This window comes from Zymoseptoria tritici, chromosome 11 (assembly GCF_000219625.1).
Source record: "Zymoseptoria tritici IPO323 chromosome 11, whole genome shotgun sequence".
Lineage (NCBI taxonomy): Eukaryota > Fungi > Ascomycota > Dothideomycetes > Mycosphaerellales > Mycosphaerellaceae > Zymoseptoria > Zymoseptoria tritici.
Window position 1 is genome coordinate 800936 of NC_018208.1, and position 18055 is coordinate 818990.

General features: G+C 52.9%; 6 protein-coding genes across 6 annotated transcripts; 4 read left to right on the forward strand and 2 right to left on the reverse strand.

The window, feature by feature from the left end:
- Positions 1 to 764: 764 nt before the first annotated feature.
- MYCGRDRAFT_96650 (uncharacterized protein) lies at positions 765 to 2077 on the forward strand (the record flags this gene model as incomplete). Its single annotated transcript, XM_003848315.1, has 6 exons — positions 765 to 787; positions 1037 to 1199; positions 1249 to 1391; positions 1444 to 1752; positions 1827 to 1840; positions 2007 to 2077. The coding sequence occupies 6 exons, from the start codon at positions 765 to 767 to the stop codon at positions 2075 to 2077; spliced, it is 723 nt and encodes a 240-aa protein (XP_003848363.1).
- Positions 2078 to 4001: 1924 nt separating this feature from the next.
- MYCGRDRAFT_96651 (uncharacterized protein) lies at positions 4002 to 5129 on the reverse strand (the record flags this gene model as incomplete). Its single annotated transcript, XM_003848564.1, has 1 exon — positions 4002 to 5129. The coding sequence occupies one exon, from the start codon at positions 5127 to 5129 to the stop codon at positions 4002 to 4004; it is 1128 nt and encodes a 375-aa protein (XP_003848612.1).
- Positions 5130 to 9327: 4198 nt separating this feature from the next.
- Positions 9328 to 11616, forward strand: MYCGRDRAFT_76858 (receptor-activated Ca2+-permeable cation channel; the record flags this gene model as incomplete). Its single annotated transcript, XM_003848316.1, has 2 exons — positions 9328 to 9562; positions 9618 to 11616. 2 exons carry the CDS (start codon positions 9328 to 9330, stop codon positions 11516 to 11518), a joined length of 2136 nt encoding a protein of 711 aa, XP_003848364.1.
- A 412-nt stretch (positions 11617 to 12028) lies between these two features.
- Positions 12029 to 13069, forward strand: MYCGRDRAFT_106125 (uncharacterized protein; the record flags this gene model as incomplete). Its single annotated transcript, XM_003848317.1, has 3 exons — positions 12029 to 12130; positions 12256 to 12306; positions 12360 to 13069. The coding sequence occupies 3 exons, from the start codon at positions 12079 to 12081 to the stop codon at positions 12467 to 12469; spliced, it is 213 nt and encodes a 70-aa protein (XP_003848365.1).
- Positions 13070 to 13547: 478 nt separating this feature from the next.
- MYCGRDRAFT_106127 (uncharacterized protein) lies at positions 13548 to 14176 on the forward strand (the record flags this gene model as incomplete). Its single annotated transcript, XM_003848318.1, has 1 exon — positions 13548 to 14176. The coding sequence occupies one exon, from the start codon at positions 13591 to 13593 to the stop codon at positions 13882 to 13884; it is 294 nt and encodes a 97-aa protein (XP_003848366.1).
- A 1038-nt stretch (positions 14177 to 15214) lies between these two features.
- On the reverse strand, positions 15215 to 17290 carry MgPDI (PDI precursor protein; the record flags this gene model as incomplete). The annotated part of the gene is made up of 5 exons (XM_003848563.1): positions 15215 to 16024; positions 16076 to 16237; positions 16294 to 16892; positions 16956 to 17025; positions 17082 to 17290. 5 exons carry the CDS (start codon positions 17130 to 17132, stop codon positions 15380 to 15382), a joined length of 1527 nt encoding a protein of 508 aa, XP_003848611.1.
- Positions 17291 to 18055: the final 765 nt, after the last annotated feature.

Sequence of the window (18055 nt, forward strand, 5' to 3'; positions counted from 1 at the left end):
GTCTACGAGACCTCGGGAGAAGACTTTAGCTCTGTAGGATTCGCACCTCTGGTGCTGTTGGCTTTGTGTTCTTATCTGCTGGTCTACAAGACCTCGGGAGAAGACTTTGGCTCTGTGGGATTCGTACCTCTGGTGCTGTTAGCTTTGCGTTCTTACCTGCTGGTCTACGAGACCTTAGGGGGAGAGTCTCGCTTTATAGGGTTTAAACATCGGATAGTTGTCGGCTTTGCGTTCTTATCTGCTAGTCGGCTAGACCTTAGGGTAAGAGTCTCGCTTTATAGGGGTTAAACATCGGATAGTTGTCGGCTTTTGGGTCTCGTCTGCTGCTCCGCCAGACCTCAGATATAGGCCTCTACTTAGTTTAGATAAACATTAAGTAGCTTTTGCTTTTAATACTTCGCCTGTTAGTCCGCTAGACCTTAGGATAAGACTTTAACTTAGTTGGAATTGTACGCTAGATGGCTTTAGCTCTATTGCTTGCTCTGTTGGTTCTCTAGACCTTATAGCGCCCGTCCCTTGTTGGCCAAACCTGGCCTTAGGACCGTCGTCGGCTGGACATTGTCTGCCCGATTTGCCCGATTATTAATGTATGCGGCGATGCAATACTGCACTGGTAGGCATTACCGTAGCATTAGAGATTAAGCACATGGGAATTGTTGTATTAGGACTACATCTAGAGGCTTGTGGAAGCTGAAAGGAGACGTCTGCTGTGCTCTGGTGCAAGGATGGAGAGATAGATTTAAAAGATCGGCCGTTATATTACAATGAAGATGTCAGATGGGATGCGGTGTGTCCACTTTGCGGGATATTGCGGGATCACTTCAGTGAGGACGACGGTGGGAGCAGCCGCTGCGCGTGATCCGTTTGCGGGTGGATCAATTCGAAAAGTTTCATCGTTGCGAAACCTTTTCCCAACAAACACCGACACGGACACATCAAGTGTCTGCTCCCAACACCTACCACCACCACAACGCCACGCCGGCACCATCAACGAGAACAACGTGACTCGCAGCTAGGAAGATATAGCGTACATTAGCAAGGCCGACTTCAACGACGAGAGTTTCTCGGACGTTAAGATCGAGATCTACACGGGTGTCGATGACCAGTCGGACCGCCGGAGCTTCCACTGCCACAAGCTCGTGTTAAAGAAGGATAGCGAGGTCTTTGCCACGGCGTTTAACAAGAATAGCAGATTTGCAGTGCGTCTAGTCGGACTCTCTTGCATCGACCGCGGCTGATACTTCACAGGATGCCAACTCGGCGGTGTACAAGGTTTTCGAGGAGGATCTGGACGGCATAGAGGCCTACCTTAAGGGTCGCTACGGCATCGCGCCGAGTGACGCGGAGACCGCGGACTGGGAATTCATGCTAAAGCTTGCTTACATCGCGAGGTTCGTGTTCTATTTTTATCTTAGACATAAGTCTTTGCTAACACATATATAGCAAGTATGGAAATTCTAAGGCGGCGAGGGAATATTGGGACGACTTCCGCGCGGCGTTTAAGAAAGTATGGGATAACACGCGCCCAACGGCGCCGAAGCAGGCGGAAGAGATGCTGAAGAAGTTGTTGCTCTGTGAAGACGTGGCATTCGAGGAGTGGAACAGTACTACATCGAAAGGCTTACTAGAACTCGTCGGATTGCGCTACGTGCGCAACAATCATAACGGCTTAATAAAGGACGACGACTTCTACGAGTGGATCTCAGGCTACCCACGCTTGTGGCGCAAATGCCTCGCAGCATTCACGGCTGTGTACGTCCACATCTGTCCAGACAGGTGCGAGGGCGGACTTCGGAAGGGACTATAGGGTGACGGCTTAGATCTAGAGCAGCGCTGCCCGGTGTGCTCGACGAGGATGAACAAGAAGACGATCTAGGTTGCTACGGCGGACGTCGCCGACTTTATGGTCGACCCGAGCGAGGTCGTGGTTGACAGCAGAGGTGTCGTCTAAGGCAACGGGTCTATCGAGCTTGAAGATTGAGCTGGCGGATGACGATGGTACACAGATGCTATAAGAATGAGCTATGGCGGTGCAGTCGATGAGATCAAATACGGACGACGGAGGCAGAACAGCTGAAACGTTCGTAGATGTGCATTGACGTAAGTCGTCTGATAAGCTACTTTGATAGAGAGGCAAGAAGCCTCTATAGCAAATGCAAACGCAAAGGTTAAACCGAACTGAATCTACTATTGTCTCTATTTATCCTCCTCGCGAATCCTAAAAGCCACGGTGTAGTGAGCCGTCGGTGTTAAGAAGAAGCACCTTAGGCAGCGAAGCTGGTGCTTGCTACCTTAGTACAAAGTAACTTCAGCGGCATACGAATAGTCTGATTAGTAATAGGTCGCGCGGTTTGAAAAACTGGAATACACGCGAGAGCGAGATAACAACAGGCATACTCGGTCCTCCTCTAGCGCCGGAATAGCATTAGTGATGTAGTAGCGGAAAATGAGGGCGTAGTGTGTAATGCGCCGAAGAGAGGCAATGCGAATAGACTGTAGTGTTGATCGTAGTAGCATGGAAGCGGCGGACGTTATGAATGCGAGGACTAGCGTAGTCCGAAGAGGTTAATCGAGGAGTGCCTGCTAAAGGCCGATAGAGTTAGCGGAGGCGAACGGTAGAGGAAAGGGCGATGTCGAAATACTTACGGGACGAATCTGAATGGCTCTTAATCAAGGGAGAGAAGCAAGTCTTAGTCTTCGATGCTAGCCAGCGCATTCGCCTCCTCTTTAGTACGCTCCTTAGCCTCCTTATCGGCTACCTCGCGAGCAATAAAGGATCTTACCCTTAGAGCAATACCCTCGTACGAGAGAAAGAAGCTATGCTCGAGGTGCGGTATGTAACGTCCCAAATCCGCAAAGTCTTTTATAAATGCTAGCTCCTGTTTGATCAGGTTGTAGAGAAGGTAGATGCGGGCGACATAGGGAAGATATAGAGTGTGGCGAGGCTTAGGGTATCCTATTTCAGGCAGTTAAGACCAGCGATAGGCGCGTATGGGGTTGATCTCGCGCTATTCTTCAGGTGAGGTGGTGTCGAGGTTGAGTGGCTAGCTACGGCAAAAAGCCCGTACGGCGTTTTCAGCTTTGATTCCGCTTGCGAAGATATAATCGTATTTTTCGGTGATGGACTCAACGACGTTGAGAAGTGAAGATCTCCCTGACCGGGCGAAGAGGTCGAGCTGCCATCGCTCAACTGTATTATGGCTGTGGTAGGTGGACGGATCATTTTTATGGGGTTGGAGGACGGGGCGTGGGAACTCGGGTCCTAGCTGGACGTCGGCAGGCTTAAACAGCTCGAGACGAATGGATTTATGTAAGAGGAGGTAGGAGTCGCGGGTGATGTTAAGTGAGCGGACGTTCTGGTCGTGGTTGTTTTGATATAGGCCGTTCGCCTGCTGGCGAAGCTGCTGCGCGGTGTACAGGCGATAGCCTGCACGAGCGAGGCAGCGTATGTCCGTCTCCGTAAGCTCCGGCATGACTAATATAAGTGATAAGGTAGCGGTCGGTGCAACTGAAGACGATGAGGTCGGATTGGGTTTGCGTGAGGTGAAGCTGGCTGCTGACGAGGACGGGCTTGGAAGGGGGGTACAGCGGAATGAGATGGGCGCGGAGAAATAGAGGGGATCACGAGAGTGAGTTTTCAACGACGAGGCGGACGAGACAGAAGGGGGAATTGGATCATGTGTCGCAAACGAAGTGTGTGTAGGGGAGATAGGACGTCAACAGGGACCAGGGGGTGAGGGGATATGGCTGATGAGAGGATTTAAACGCCAGTGATATGGATGAGAATACGACGAAAGCGCGATACGTCAGTCGTTATTGTTATTTGGAGGCTTGAGGCTTGCACCATGCTATGACTTCAAGAGGAACTCATAAGTGCGTCCACCCCACCCCCTGCCCAGTTTCCATTTCACCTCCGCACAGCTCTTCAAATGAGTTGAAGACTACTGGTCAGCGAAAGTGAATCCCATATCTTGCTCGGAGTGTCTTTGAAACCCATAACCTCAAAGGAGTGCCACGCCTCCAACTTCACGCTTGGAACGACGGTCGTAGACAACCATTTCCCTCAATTTGGTTCCAGCGAAGAGATGCTTATCGTCCACGTACGCCTGTCCTCCTAAATACCTCTCTCGGAACCACCAGAGTGCGGTCCTGTACTCCTGCGGCACGCGAGTGTGGAATGCGATTGCTTGAAAGACAGCCCGGTCGGAGTCGTCGGTGTCGCGGGCGCGATCTCCTGCACTTAAGGCGTGGATCTGAGCGGCAGCCTGAATGCCTCTCATGGCCTGTTGGTGGAGGTACGCGCGGAGATCTGGAGAAAGCTCTTCATCTTCTTCGTCGTCTTCGGTCATTGCCGATTCGTCGATCAGGAATTGAACAGAGATGGCTTTGGTTCCAATAGGGAGTGGAGGGAGATTAACGACCTGTCTCTCGATGTCTGTCTCATTCACAAAGGAATCCTCCACCAGTTGATCAAGCTCGGCGATTTCGCCCAGAGCGTCTTCTCCGATACAAGAAGTAGGGAGTCGAAGGATAGCCGGAGTTGGCGGATGAACGGCGTTGCCATGGAAAGCGTCGCGGCGGAAGAACTCGAAGTAGAGCTGGCTTAAGGAGCGGGTGTGAGACTGGTCGATGTTCTCAATCTTGAAGCGGATTGTGTGGACGAGCGGAGCAATAGATGGTTCGACCTCTGACATGCTGTCAAAAAATGGTTGATGATTCGGTGGCCAGAGTCCCATGTCGAATCGGGAGATGAGAATTATGCTTGCGAGGAGCGTCTCGCGGGCATAGTAGAGGGCACGACGGCAGGAGGCTATGAAAGATGTAGGGGTGGTACTGGTGGCGGCGCCGGTGATCAAGTTTGCGTAGATAATCTCCTGTATCTCTTGTGCTAAGTCGAAGAGACTCAAGTTGCGGAATGTCCTCGGAAGGATGTTGGGTTGGAGATGGGCGAGCAAATGCAACTGCTCTCCTGGTGCGACGAGGGTGCGGACGACGGTAGGAGATTGAGAGGGGCGCTCTGAACGGCGCTCCGATGGGCTCTTTGACGGAGTCTTCAGTTGCTCCTTGTGGCGGCGCTGTGATTTGGCTTTCGCGGTCGGCGGCGAGTGGTGAGGGCGGAGTTCCACCATCGTGAAGGGTGATGGGACGGTGGATGTGAGGCGTGATGTTGTGTTTGTGGAAGAGAATGTAATGTCAGAGATGAAAGTGTTTGTTGAACGAAGTGAAGCTAAGTGGGGAAACGGGGGGCGAGGGGGTGAAGGTTGACGAGGAGGCATCGAGGTGAGAGCTGAAGAGCAGATGAACCTGTATGCGGAGGTGGTCTGTGCGTTGCGCGCAGGTGGATGATGTTGCTATGCCAGGATCCGGAAAAGTGAGATGTTCGGTGAAAGAAAACAAAGAGAACATCAAGGAACAAACAACACCAAAGCGACCGACTGCATGTCAGCTGTCGTCCCTTCACATCACGAGCAGCATCCACCCACCTGACGACACCAGCGCATGCTCACAAATAACCTTACCGACCGTAGCATAGCGAGCAGTAGAAGTCTCGCTATATCGAAATTAACACGCAACGACTTTACTACCGGATCTGCTGCACACCCGCCCTCCTCTGTACTCGAAGCTGCGCCCAACCTACTAGAAGCACCTACTAGCACCTGGATTCTTGACTATGCCTGCGTTAACACTTTTCGAGTTGAAGAATTTGGTGGGGAATGGCTTTCTAAAGTATACGAGGGCAGAGTTGGATGCGAAGATGAGCAGCGCTTATCCTCCGAGCGACACAGAAGTGAATCGTATACTCTTTTTTACCGCTGGCGAAGGAGCAGATTTTCGTAGGGAGATTCGGGATATGGCGCGCGTAGATAGCGGCGAGGAGACACTAGAGGATCTGTGGGCAGGCAAGGAAAATGTTAGCACCAAGTACGCGAGCGCTAGCGAGCGCCTCTAGAACTGGCAGCTACTAGTGCGCGCGGAATCTCGAGCTAAGCTCATCGACCCGATCGTAAGGAAGATGACCTACAAGTATAAACATCTCTTTCTGGAGGCGCAAGACGAGGAGGAGAGCGACGCCACCGAGATAGACAACCCCCACGCCGGTGATCCGCTTATGGCGCGCATTAGATTCCCAGAGCCAGCCCGCGTCGAGTGCCTGACGCATGTCCAAAGCAAGAAGCTGTTGCGCTTGGTAATCGAAGGAGAGTTCCGGAAGATGAAGAAGCTGCCTAAGCTGTACGTCCGCGGCGAGCCAAAGTTCCACGAGAGGATTGGACAGATCGCACCGAGAGTTACGGAATAGGAGGAGAGAGTAGTAAAAGCGGAGAAGGCAGCGGACAAGAAGGGGATTAAGAGGAACAGGAAAGAACACCTCTTACTATAGAACTGTAGGGAGTTAAGGTTCGTGCATTTAGAGAGTGACAAGATAGAGGCGATGTATATGTACGACCTGGCTCTACCAGTCTAAGCGACCGCATTAAGGAAGGCCCATAGAGAAACACCGCTTCTCGCAGAATTTACGCTGCAAAAGATGAAGGAAAGGGTAGAGAGCTTCAAAGAATAGGTTGACAAGACGGCGACGCTACCTAAAGAGTACTAGCTCGGGTAGACCTAGAGGGGGCAGGAATACGAGTTAACGACCGATCCAAGGCTCCACAACATGATTCGATGGTGTAAGAAGGACGAACTGGAGGCGGAGGTAATAGTGCACGTCGGGCGCTGCCCGCGAGCACCGAAGACCGTGAGAGAGGCAAAGTGGGCGACGGAGCCGGACGTGGGCTATTGATAAGTGGATGATATGGCGGATCAGCGATGAGACAGGCGGTAATGGCGTGGAGAGGCGAGATTGGCGTTGGTGTCGACATGGGGGTGCAGAACGGGTTTTTGGTCTGATTTGAGATAGTACAGACGAGATGAGGGATGGGAGTGGTGTATACAAGTGTGATACCGTTCTTGGAGTCATGCATGATGAGACGAAGGAAAGACAGTAGGCGAACGAGAGGGATAGATGAAGAGAGGATAACGGCGTGTAGTTGAAATTGTAGAAAGGCCAAGCGTGAAGCGTGGCCCTGACTCACGCGACCGGGGTTAAGGTACTTGCCGTTACCCGCTTTGCTCCACGCGACTTGCTACCTCTCACTCGCAATGCTCCCCTCCAACCCGGCACTTCGAACACTTCACTGATGCCTTGCCCTTCTCAAACAACTCGGCAGCCTCGTGTGTATAGACCTTACAAGGGCTGCTCCCAACACCGTTACGCTGCTCTCTTGTGAGACATTTCTTGCATGCAGGCTTCCGCATAGTAGCGTACTGTGGCTGCTCTTCGATCCGTGCTACGGCAGACATCTTGCGCTGCTCCTTTACGGGCATATTTTCCCACCCTATGATATCCATCTGCTTTGTCCACCACATTCCGGTCATCTGTGGTCGATACAACTGAGCAGTTCCAGATCCATTGGGGCGTCCACGGACAACGCCTGGATCTTTGTGGTGTTGTTCTGGTGTGCGTGCTTGGCCGTGGGGTGGCGGTCGGCCATGTGAAAACATCGCGGTCGTATCTCCCTCTTCATCCGAAGGCACCTCGAAGGGGTCTGAAGAGCGAGACGGAGGCAAGGTGTTGCGACGACGAATAATACGTTGAAGACGGCCAGGTCCATCATTTTCTGCTGGGGTTGGCTCGTGTACTGCTGGCAATAGGAGCTGGGATGGCGTGAACACAGGGTTTGGCTGTTCGTCTTGTTCGGTGTATTGGCTTATGTCTTCAAGCAACGCACCGATGTCGACATCTTCAGATGGTGAGGTATTCATGATTGTGTTCTTGGTGGTTTGATGAGTTCAGGGGATGTACGACGGGCAGCGTGGGTGGGGCATGAAGGGTCTTATAGTATTCAGCAGTAGCGGTTGAAGCTTTGTGGACAATACGAAGCCGAAGGGTTCGCGTATTGCTCTTGTTGTTGTCTGGCATTCATCTCATTGTCTATCGCACTTTCCGTGTCGCACCAGTTTGAGGAGTCAAGTGTCACTCGGTCACCGAACGGGATCGCGCTCAGGTCGAGCAATAGAGTATCGGCTTCATGTTTTTTTTAACTATTCGTTCAGCCGACGGTCATGCACGTGTTGTTTGAATACGTGCTCCTCTGGAGGAGGAGGGGATGGAATGGCGAGCAGCTGTGCGTCTGCACTTAGTACATATAGAGTTCACACGCCCATTACGCAATGTCAAAGTGGCCGAGTGGTTAAGGCGTCTGACTTGAATTGGTTCGAAATCAGATATTTTCGGATGCGCAGGTTCAAATCCTGTCTTTGACGAGCAACTGTTTTTATTTTTATCGGAAGGTGCGCAGGTTCGAATCCTGTCTTCAGCGCCATCTTTTTGCTTTCGTTTGATATGCTCGGCGTCCGGTTTGGCCTTATATTGCGCGTGCAATGGCAAAATCCATTTTGCTATTGCAGTCAGTCGACGCTGGAGCGAGCAGTCTTGGTCGTGACCATTCAGCGTTGAAGTACACCATAGTCGTTCTGCTCGTTCGTGAGAGGAACCTCTCTGCTGGCAAATCGGTATGATTTTGCATGGACAGGGCTCGTTTCGGCGTTGGCGATATGACTGCTTGCTCATGAAACAACTTCCGGTTCGGGAGGCAGGTCGGATCAAAATCTCACAGTCAGGTCGGATTGCCTGTGCAGAGTTGTGCGAGTTCTCGTCTGTCGTCAGCGTTAGTTGAGACAGCCCCGGACCAGTCTAGGAGCATAGCTCCTAGCTTGTTGACGTTACCGAGATCTTGCGGTGTGGGTGGTACTGAGGCACCATTGATCGCCAATCGGTCGTCCAATGTTATCGATGTATGGAGGATGCAGTTGAGGCATTTCTTTGTTCCGCCATGAGGTGACGTCCAGAGCTTCGCATCGCGCCTGCCGACTTCTCTTCCCACGACGTCGGTCGTTTACTTCCAACTCATCTCAAAATACCTGCGGTCCCTACAGCTCCTCGCATCGAAGCCGTCTAGAATGACGTGTCACTCGCTGCATACAGGTCTCCGGTCATAGCATTGGCGGTGTGGTATTGCCATGTTTTGAACACCCCACCTTGAAACGCCAGGACACCTCCCACACCGCGACGTAGGTCTCGAACAATACAGAGCCGGATCTCTGATATAAAGGAACGAAATGGACGACCACTCGCCATCACCGCGGTTGTCGCGGACCACGACATTCCTCGAAGGAGCACGACGTACGAGCGATGGATCACAGACATTGGAGCGTGCAGAGACGAATCGAAGCGACGGAGATGGCTCCACGCACATCAGAATGGAAGAGCCAGCTATGAGACCGGCAATGCTCACACGGAAATCTCTGAGAGGTGCCAGCACGAAGAGTATATCCGAAGCATTACGAGCGGCACGGTCACGAGAAGAGCAGGATACACTTTTAGGAGATGGCGTTGAGGCGGACGACGATGGATGCTATCCTCCGAGAAAGAATGATGATCCACGAATACCAAATCCGCATAGAGCGTTGCCGGTGTACAATACAACCCACAAGATCAGGCGTTTGATCATTGCTAGCATCGGTAGGGAGACCGTATCCTCTTCGGTCGCACATGTAGCTAATTAGGCTGTATGTAGATGATCCGTACAGCAACGAGCAACTGAGAAGTCCACGCATGAACGCCGCAGTCGTTCGGCCGTTGGTCGATCATCTCTACGACCCGGACGACGTCTCCATTGTCTTCTGTCTGCTGGTCAACCGCGTGCAATTCTTGAGGGAGCAGTCGTACCAGGCACATCATCAAACAGTCAACATTACGAGGGCGTATCTGTGCGAGCTGGTCGCAAGTCGAGTATTACGACGCTTCGATGAGGACCATGAAGGCAGAGATGGTCTGCTCAAGCTGGCGAATGTTCTCGTGGCTGGATTCGAGCCATTCCAAAACGCTCCGTCTGAAGTCACAAGAGAGCACAGAACCGCTCTGCATTGGACGATCAGATGGCATCTTGCTCGCCCGGAAGGACAGCGCATGCTTACGGCACTGGAAGTTGCCATTGTGTCCGAGTCGAAGAGCTTTCTCAGCAGCTCAGCCTGCCAAAAGATTGTGGAGAACGTCTATCGCGGACGAATAATCTATACTCCCACATCGTTCATCGACATCCTTCCGGACCACTACAAAGACCGCGGCATCACACTTTACGACCCACGGCGTGCACCTCTCCTCAACCAATATCGCCTCATTGTCCCACGCACACGCAACATCATCGAAGGAGTCCAATTCGCCATTCTGCTGATTCTCTACGTCCTTACCATGACCATCGAAGCGGAGACCATTGGCCCTAGTCATCTAGAATTCACCAAACTCGAGCTCGTCTTCATCATATACGCCATCGGCTGGAACCTCGACGAAATTGCCTCGATCCTGATGCACGGCTGGACCGTCCATACAGAAAACCTGTGGTCCTTCCTCGATATCACCTTCGTCTTCATCTTCTGGACATACCTCGGCGTGCGCACCAACGGCCTTATGTACAACGATCCGGCGACCAGCAAACTCGCCTCCGACATCCTCGCCATGGCGGCGCCGGTCCTCCTGCCGCGGCTTGCCTTCTGTGTCATGTCAGAAAACATGCTGTTCATATCCCTCCGCGCCATGATGTCGGATTTCACCTTCCTAACTCTTCTCGCATGCTGGTGCTTCGGTGGCTTCATCCTCGCCATGTGGTGGCTCAGCGAAGGCCAAGAAGGCTTTCTCAACCATACAATAATCACCATCTCCAAGTGGATGCTCTGGATCTGGTTCGGGCTGGATGGTACAGGTATCCAGCGCAGTGTGGAAATGCACTGGTTCCTTGGTCCACTCCTCATGATCATGTTCGCTTTCCTCGGCAACACCCTCTTTATGACCATCCTTGTCGCGATGCTGTCCAATACGTACGCCTCCCTCTCCAAAAACGCCACGGCCGAGATAGAATTCCGCCGCGCTGTGCTCACTTTCGAAGGAGTCAAGTCGGACGCTCTGTTCGCCTATCGTCCACCCTTCAACGTCCTCGCATTGGTAATCCTACTACCACTCAAATTCGTACTTACACCTCGTTGGTTCCACAAAGTGAACATCACCGCAGTCCGCATCCTCAACGCTCCGATCCTGCTGCTGATATCCTGGTACGAGCGTCGCTACCTCTGGAAACGCCCAACCCTCCTTTCGCCTCCCAGGAAACATACCTGGCTTTCCATGTGGGAGCGCTTCGGCGCGCACGGCGACTTGCAAGCAGTGTTCGACTCGGATCCACCGCAGAGTGTATTGGATGAGTTCGATGACGTGGACGATGTGCTGGGCCTGGAATTGGTGGATGGGTTTGATTACACGAGTGCGATGAGGGCGAGGAGAGGGAGTAGGTCGATCAGCGAGGCGAGTGGAGTGTTCTATTCGAGGTCAAGGAGTCGGTTGAACGGTATCAGGAGGAACGGCAGGAGAGGGGATAGTTGGCCAGAGGTACCGGTCCCGGATGGGAATGATGATGGAGGGCAGGTTTGAGAGGGCATGGTGTACGTGCTGATAGTGTGAGGGTACCAGTACAAGAAAGTTACTTTGTGCCAGGGTTTGAGAGCAAGAAGAGGAAGAACTCTTCTACGAAATCAGGACTCTGGACTTGCCGAAAAAGCATGTGCTTCTCACGGAATGACTGTTACATCACTGAAGACTGCCATCACTGGATTCGTAGAGTGGTCGTCGTAATGGGACAGACGGATCGATTAATGCCAAAAGCAAGCGAATGCTGGTTGTGTCCTTCAGTGGAGAGGACACCGGATCAGCGCCAGGCGACAACATCCACGCGTGTTGCGAGCTCTGGGCATCGGAGCAAGCACAAGGGTCTTAACCTTGCAGGCTTGGGGCCACGTCACCAGATTACTCTGCAGGTTGGGGCATCCCTGGAGCAAGCACCGACTGCTCCGGTCCGGGGATGCGTCCGAAGAGGATAAGTAGCCTCTGTTGATCGCTTGAAAGCCATCGATGCTGACCTGCAGACCTGCAAGCTCGCAAGAACGAATCGGAACCCACCAAAGCAAACAACAAGCTATCAAACCAAGTCGAACATGCACGCTTTCAAGGTCTTCGCCATGCTGTTCTTCAGCTCCGCGCTCGCCGGTACGTCCACCCTCGTCTGTCTTGCCCAATTCAGCATTCTCCTCCTCGCCTCGTGTCTTCACACAAGACTGCCCGACTGCACCTTCCCGCCCGAAAACATTGAAGACTGACTCTCGGCCTCACAGCGCCAGCGCCAGCGCCAGCGCCATGGTTCCCTGGCTGTACCTCAACAGGAGGTACGTCCCGCTCGTCTCCTCTCCTCGATCTAATCGGCTAACGTGAGCGGCAGCATCCTGCACCGCCGACAACCAATGCTGCGGAGGACCGGGTGTCTGCTACAACGATTACGACATCGAACTTCAGACCAACTTCAAATGCCACGATGACGCTCCAGCCTGAGCCGCCTGTTGCAGGCGGGGATGGCTTTCCGACGCTATCCTTGGACCTCACCGCCTTCAAGGAGTGCTCTTTTGGCTTTTGCGCGAATTGTTTTCATTAGCTATGTGTTCAGGAGGGAGGATGCTGGAACTCGCGAATTTTGTTCAGGAGGGAGGAAGCTGGTACTCGCGACTTTCGCTCATGGTTATCCTGGCTACCGGGTGACAGCAGAATAGCAACAATGACAAAATATCGCTATTCTTGGACCTCACCGCCTTCAAGGATTGCTCTTTTGGCTTTTGCGCGAATTGGTCTCATTAGCTATGTGTTCAGGAGGGAGGATGCTGGAACTCGCGAATTTTGTTCAGGAGGGAGGAAGCTGGTACTCGCGACTTTCGCTCATGGTTATCCTGGCTACCGGGTGACAGCAGAATAGCAACAATGACAAAATATCGCTATTCTTGGACCTCACCGCCTTCAAGGATTGCTCCTTTGGCTTGTGCGGGAATTGTTTTCATTAGCTACATGAGGATGCTGGTACTCGCGACTTTCGCTCATGGTTATCCTGGCTACCGGGTGACAGCAGAATAGCAACAATGACAAAATATCGCTATTCTTGGACCTCACCGCCTTCAAGGATTGCTCCTTTGGCTTGTGCGGGAATTGTTTTCATTAGCTACATGAGGATGCTGGTACTCGCGACTTTCGCTCATAGTTATCCTGGCTACCGGGTGATAGCAGAATAGCAACAATGACAAAACACCGCGTCCCAGCTTTTCGCCACACTGATCCGCCATCAAAGTTGCCATGTCAATGTTTGAAAAGAGAGAGAGGGTATGTCAAGTAGAAGGAGGATCTCCAAGTGCCTTTAGAACGAACAAACATCGCGAATGTAGGTCGCAAAGGAGATCGCGAAGCTAGAGCATTGCTGCTAGAACTTGTGTCCCAACTCCTCATCTTGTTGCCACCACCTTGCCAGGACCAGGCTGGTGCCCATCTGACTGACAATGCACATAAGACCGCCCTGCTTTCCCCCCTCGCTATCCACCTCTTCCTCCCACACTGCCTTTTCACTCCATTCTTACCGACCACATCTCCCGACCACACGCACCAAAGGAAATCCCAACAACGACGACGACACCATGAAGCTTCTGACAACCACCCTCTTCATTACCCTCATCTCGACCACCCTCGCGATCGTGAGTCCTCCCTGCCTTGACTACCATTCCCCTCGCCCTAACCATCTGCAGGACCCACCATACCCGCCAGGCACTTGCAAAGAATCCGACGAAGAACTCGGTCCCAACTACCCGTACGGCGTTTGCGACGTCGAGATTGCTGGCTCGCGCAAGCAGGCTCCGGGACAAATCGAAGCGCCGTGTGGAAAGGTAACGCAGAACCCACACGACGAACTTCTACGTCTTGCGTGTTGCTGACTTTGTTGGGATCTTGCAGAAAACGCCGTGTCGGGACGTTACGAAGCCTTGCTACATTGCGGATGATGGCACCACGGCGACTTGTCCGTAGGTGCGTGGGGTGCGATTGCTCGCATGGCTTTTTCGTCAGGCGATCAGCTTTGTGCAACGCCTTCGGAACCGCGTGTCTCATTGCTTCAATGTTCGGTAATGGGACGAATGCTGTTCAACGGGCGAGTGGCTGTGCGTTATCAGATGAAAAGTAGTCCAGGCGACAGGACGCATCGAGTGCTTCAAGGTGAGGCACTTGCAGGCATGGTGTTGATGGTATTGTGGACGAGAAGTGAATCAATGGCTATCGTGATGGAGTTGAGGTGGGATTTTGGCTTGGCATTTCCGGGCCCTTGTGCACGCGATTAATACTTCCAGTACGGTAGTTAGTTTCCTACCACGACAACCTTTCTTTGATAAATTGAGATGCAGACTTGACCATCGAGAATTTCTCCCGAGTCCTATCGAAGCCGTCGACATGGTCGAATCGCATCGCTCAGGCCGTTTGTGAAATTTCATGCATCGTGAGCTCTTGATCGAATGCGCAAAAATCTTCAGCCATACAGGCAAATCAGAAGGATCTGCCAGTCTCCAGACGAAGAATCCACAGCTAAAGACATTATCGAGCCTTTTGCATCGACTTCGTAGTGCGACGACAGCCGTGAAGCAGGATGTATGTCCCAGATTCTATCCTCTGCCGCGACTCATCACGTCGACTGACGCGCGGAGTAGTGAGTGGCCTGCGAACGCCGGCGTCCAGTACTGTGGTCCATGCTGCAACGACGACGACCCAGACACCAAGACCACCGGGCTTACCTGCCATTGAGCAGATCTCTCGGATTGACAAACACCAAGACAGGCGTCTGCAGATTCGCTCGAGAGTGACCACGGCGCATGGGAAACCAGATGTGAGGTCTGGATCCGAAGGCAGATGTTTGCACCTTCTCATTCGAGAGCCAACAGCGCATGGAGTTTCAGACGGAGGTCGTTTGGCGGAACACATGGCCTGACCGGTGTATTTCAAAGATATTGATAGACCGTACAAGCTTGGCGAAATTCCGCCTCGCCCGTCTTCATTTCAGTCTCCCAGTGGTTGACAATTCGGCATGCCGCCTAATCAGCCAGGCTCGTTCCTTCCTTGAAAGCAAGCGGCGACTTCCAGAAATGCAGCGTGGAGCTATTCGGGAAGATGGTCGTGTCTCGGCCCGGTGACATCAAGCTCAAGGGGAGTAATGTGACACGTGGCTCTCCACGCCAAACTCACCGTCGAGGCTGTTGCATCACAACCATACTCAACGTGCGAAAGACAAACGATGCTCCTTTTGATTCCTAGAAAGAACAATACAGCAAAGACAGATCGTTACTTCACATTGAATAGTCCAAGAGATAATCCTCAGTCAGATTGAACACTCAGGACACCCATTCTTCGCCTTCCGAATCAGTCAAACAGCACTGCTCTCTTCCTCTAAAGCTCGTCGTGCTCATCGAGGTCCTCATCACCAGTCACAGCCTCGTAAGCGGCCTGAGCGGCCTCCTTGACCTTCTCCTTGACGCCCTCCTTGGCCTTCTCAGTAGCGGCAGCAGCTTGCGCAGGCATGCCCTCGGTGTCAACGGGATCGGAAACCTCGGGCTCAATGTACTCGACGTAGACGCCGGAAGATCCGTTCTCCTTGATGAACTTGGAGAGATCCGCAATGGAGCGGTCGCCGTCGTAGGCAATTGGAGCGTCCTTGGAGCCAGCCTTGAAGAGCTTGATGGTAGGGAAACCCTGGATCTCGTCTGGGACGTCGTTGGCGGTAGCGTCGACCTTGGCGATGATGATCTTGTCGAGGTGAGGCTTGTACAGGCCGGCGAGCTCGTCGTACTTGGGAGCAAGCGACTTGCAGTGTCCGCACCATGGAGCGTAGAACTCGAGGAGAACATCCTGCTTGCTGTCGATGACGACCTCCTGGTAGTTCTTGGCCACGACGACGTGGACACCCTCCTGCTTCTCTGGGATCGGCTCGCTCTTGATGGATGGCTCAATCTTGCCAGCAACGAAGTCCTTGACGAATTTTCCAATGTTCTTTGCGCTGAGCTTCTTGGCGGAACCGGCGTCGGCGTATGGGTACTTCTTGTTGTTGGTGATGTCCTGAATGGCGAAAGCGGGCCATGTGCCGACCGCGAGGTTGAGGTTACTAGCGTGCTGGCCGAAAGAGCCGGCGTCAATGGTAGCGAAGTTGATCTTGCCCTTGTACGCCTCAGCGACTGGCTTGAGGTCCTTGGCGAACTCCTCACGCTCCTCTGGGGTCTCGGCGAAGATGTAGGCGAGAGGAATTTCGGCCTGTTGTTCAGTGTCAGTACGAGGCAAGTCTCTTGGCTCAGTGCGGCTTCACTTACAGCCATGTAGTCAGAGTAGGTCTCTGGGCCGACCTCGCCGATCAATGGAGTAGCAGAGGTCTTCGCCCACTCCTCGATGGCTTTCTTGTCAAACTTCTCCGCGAAGGTGTTCTTGCCCTCATCGAAGGTCTTGTAAAGGACAATGGATGGCTGGACGGCACCCTCTGCCTCGGCGAGAGCGACATCAGAAGTAGCACCGAAGAGGTAAGAGTCACGGTGCGCCTCGGCGACCTCGTTGAAGGTAGCGTTGGACTTCTTGTCATCGGCGGCGAAGTAGCCAACAATGACAATCTTGTCGGCGGTCTTGAACTCATCGAGAGCGGTCGAGGTGGTGAGCTCCGACACAGCAGGTAGCTGCTGCTTGGTCATGTATGAGACAATGGCCTGAGCCTTGCGAGGGCCCGAGTATGGAGCAACGTTGTCCGCGCCGCGGAAGATCTTGAGGGTTGGGTATCCCTCCACGCCGTACTCCTGGCACAGATCTTGGTGCTCGGTGCAGTCGACCTTGGCCAATGCGATGTTCTTCTCTTTCAATGTCGTGGCAGCCTCCTCGTATTCTGGCGCGAGCGCCTTGCAGTGACCGCACCATGGCGCGAAGACTGTGGAGGAAAGTCAGAATCGTGCTGGAGTGGTCAGGCGGGGCAGTTTGCGGGAGGACGTACACTCGGCGAGGACGAGGTCGTTGTCCTTGATGAAGGCCGGGAAGGTGTCCTTGTTCAGGTCGGCGACATCCTGTTCATATCGTCAGCGTCTTGCACTGTCATGCATTGCAGGTAGTCTTGTCGTACCGATGCAGCCGCCAGGGCAGCAAGGCCCATAAGACCGAGTGAGTAACGCATGGTGGATGTGTGTTGGAGCTGTTGCTCAAGTGTCGACTCAATGGGAAGGTGGACTCGAGGACTGAAGTGTGTCTTCGAGGATGTCGATCGAATGAAAGAGGAGAGGAGGAAGGAAGAAAGATGTCTTGGGTTTCAATGGATCAAAAGGTACCACTCGTCCGCTGATAAATGGAGGAGAGGCGAACCTGACACGTAAGGTGAATGTGAACCACCACCTCAGCTCCCCTGCAAGCAATTCACACTTTCGGAGCTTTGGACCCTGACCCCGGCCATCAATGTTGAAGTCCAATTGGTTCTGGGACTTCAATCAGGGGACGCCCAGCGAAAGGACCCCGCTGATTTCCGTCTCTCCTGATCATGATCACGGATGAGAGAAACATTCACTCCACAACGACTTCAGAAATAGCAGACTTGCATGTGCCTTTTCATGTGAAGAGTGCACATGCATAAAGATGCTTCCATCTTCACACGTCTGGTGTCTATTCGCGCACCTCCGCACAGCCCGGCGAGCAATCAGATGCCAGTTTCAAACCAGGTTGTCAACAGCCTAATAATGCTCAGCTGAGGCCATCTCACGCCACCCGTCCTTTTGCCTATCTGGCTCATAGCACCGGATGATGGGAAGACTTTGACAGCTGTACGTTGGAGTGGAAACAAAAAAAGAGAAACGTATGCCGGAATATCTCAAAGCCGACAAGGTATCATGTCTCATGCTATTCCCTGTCCCATGCTCCGATTTGCAACTCCCGGCTATGCTGAACATAAAACGTGGTACTAATATCATCGAAGAACACGTCTCCTCCCCGTGGTAGCGCTACCTCCTACCGTGCGCGCGATTACATCAAGTCTCCTTCCTCGTATATCTCGGCACGAATCGAATATGTCGAATTGCTGTCGGTGCTGTCAATTGCTCCACTCCTTGA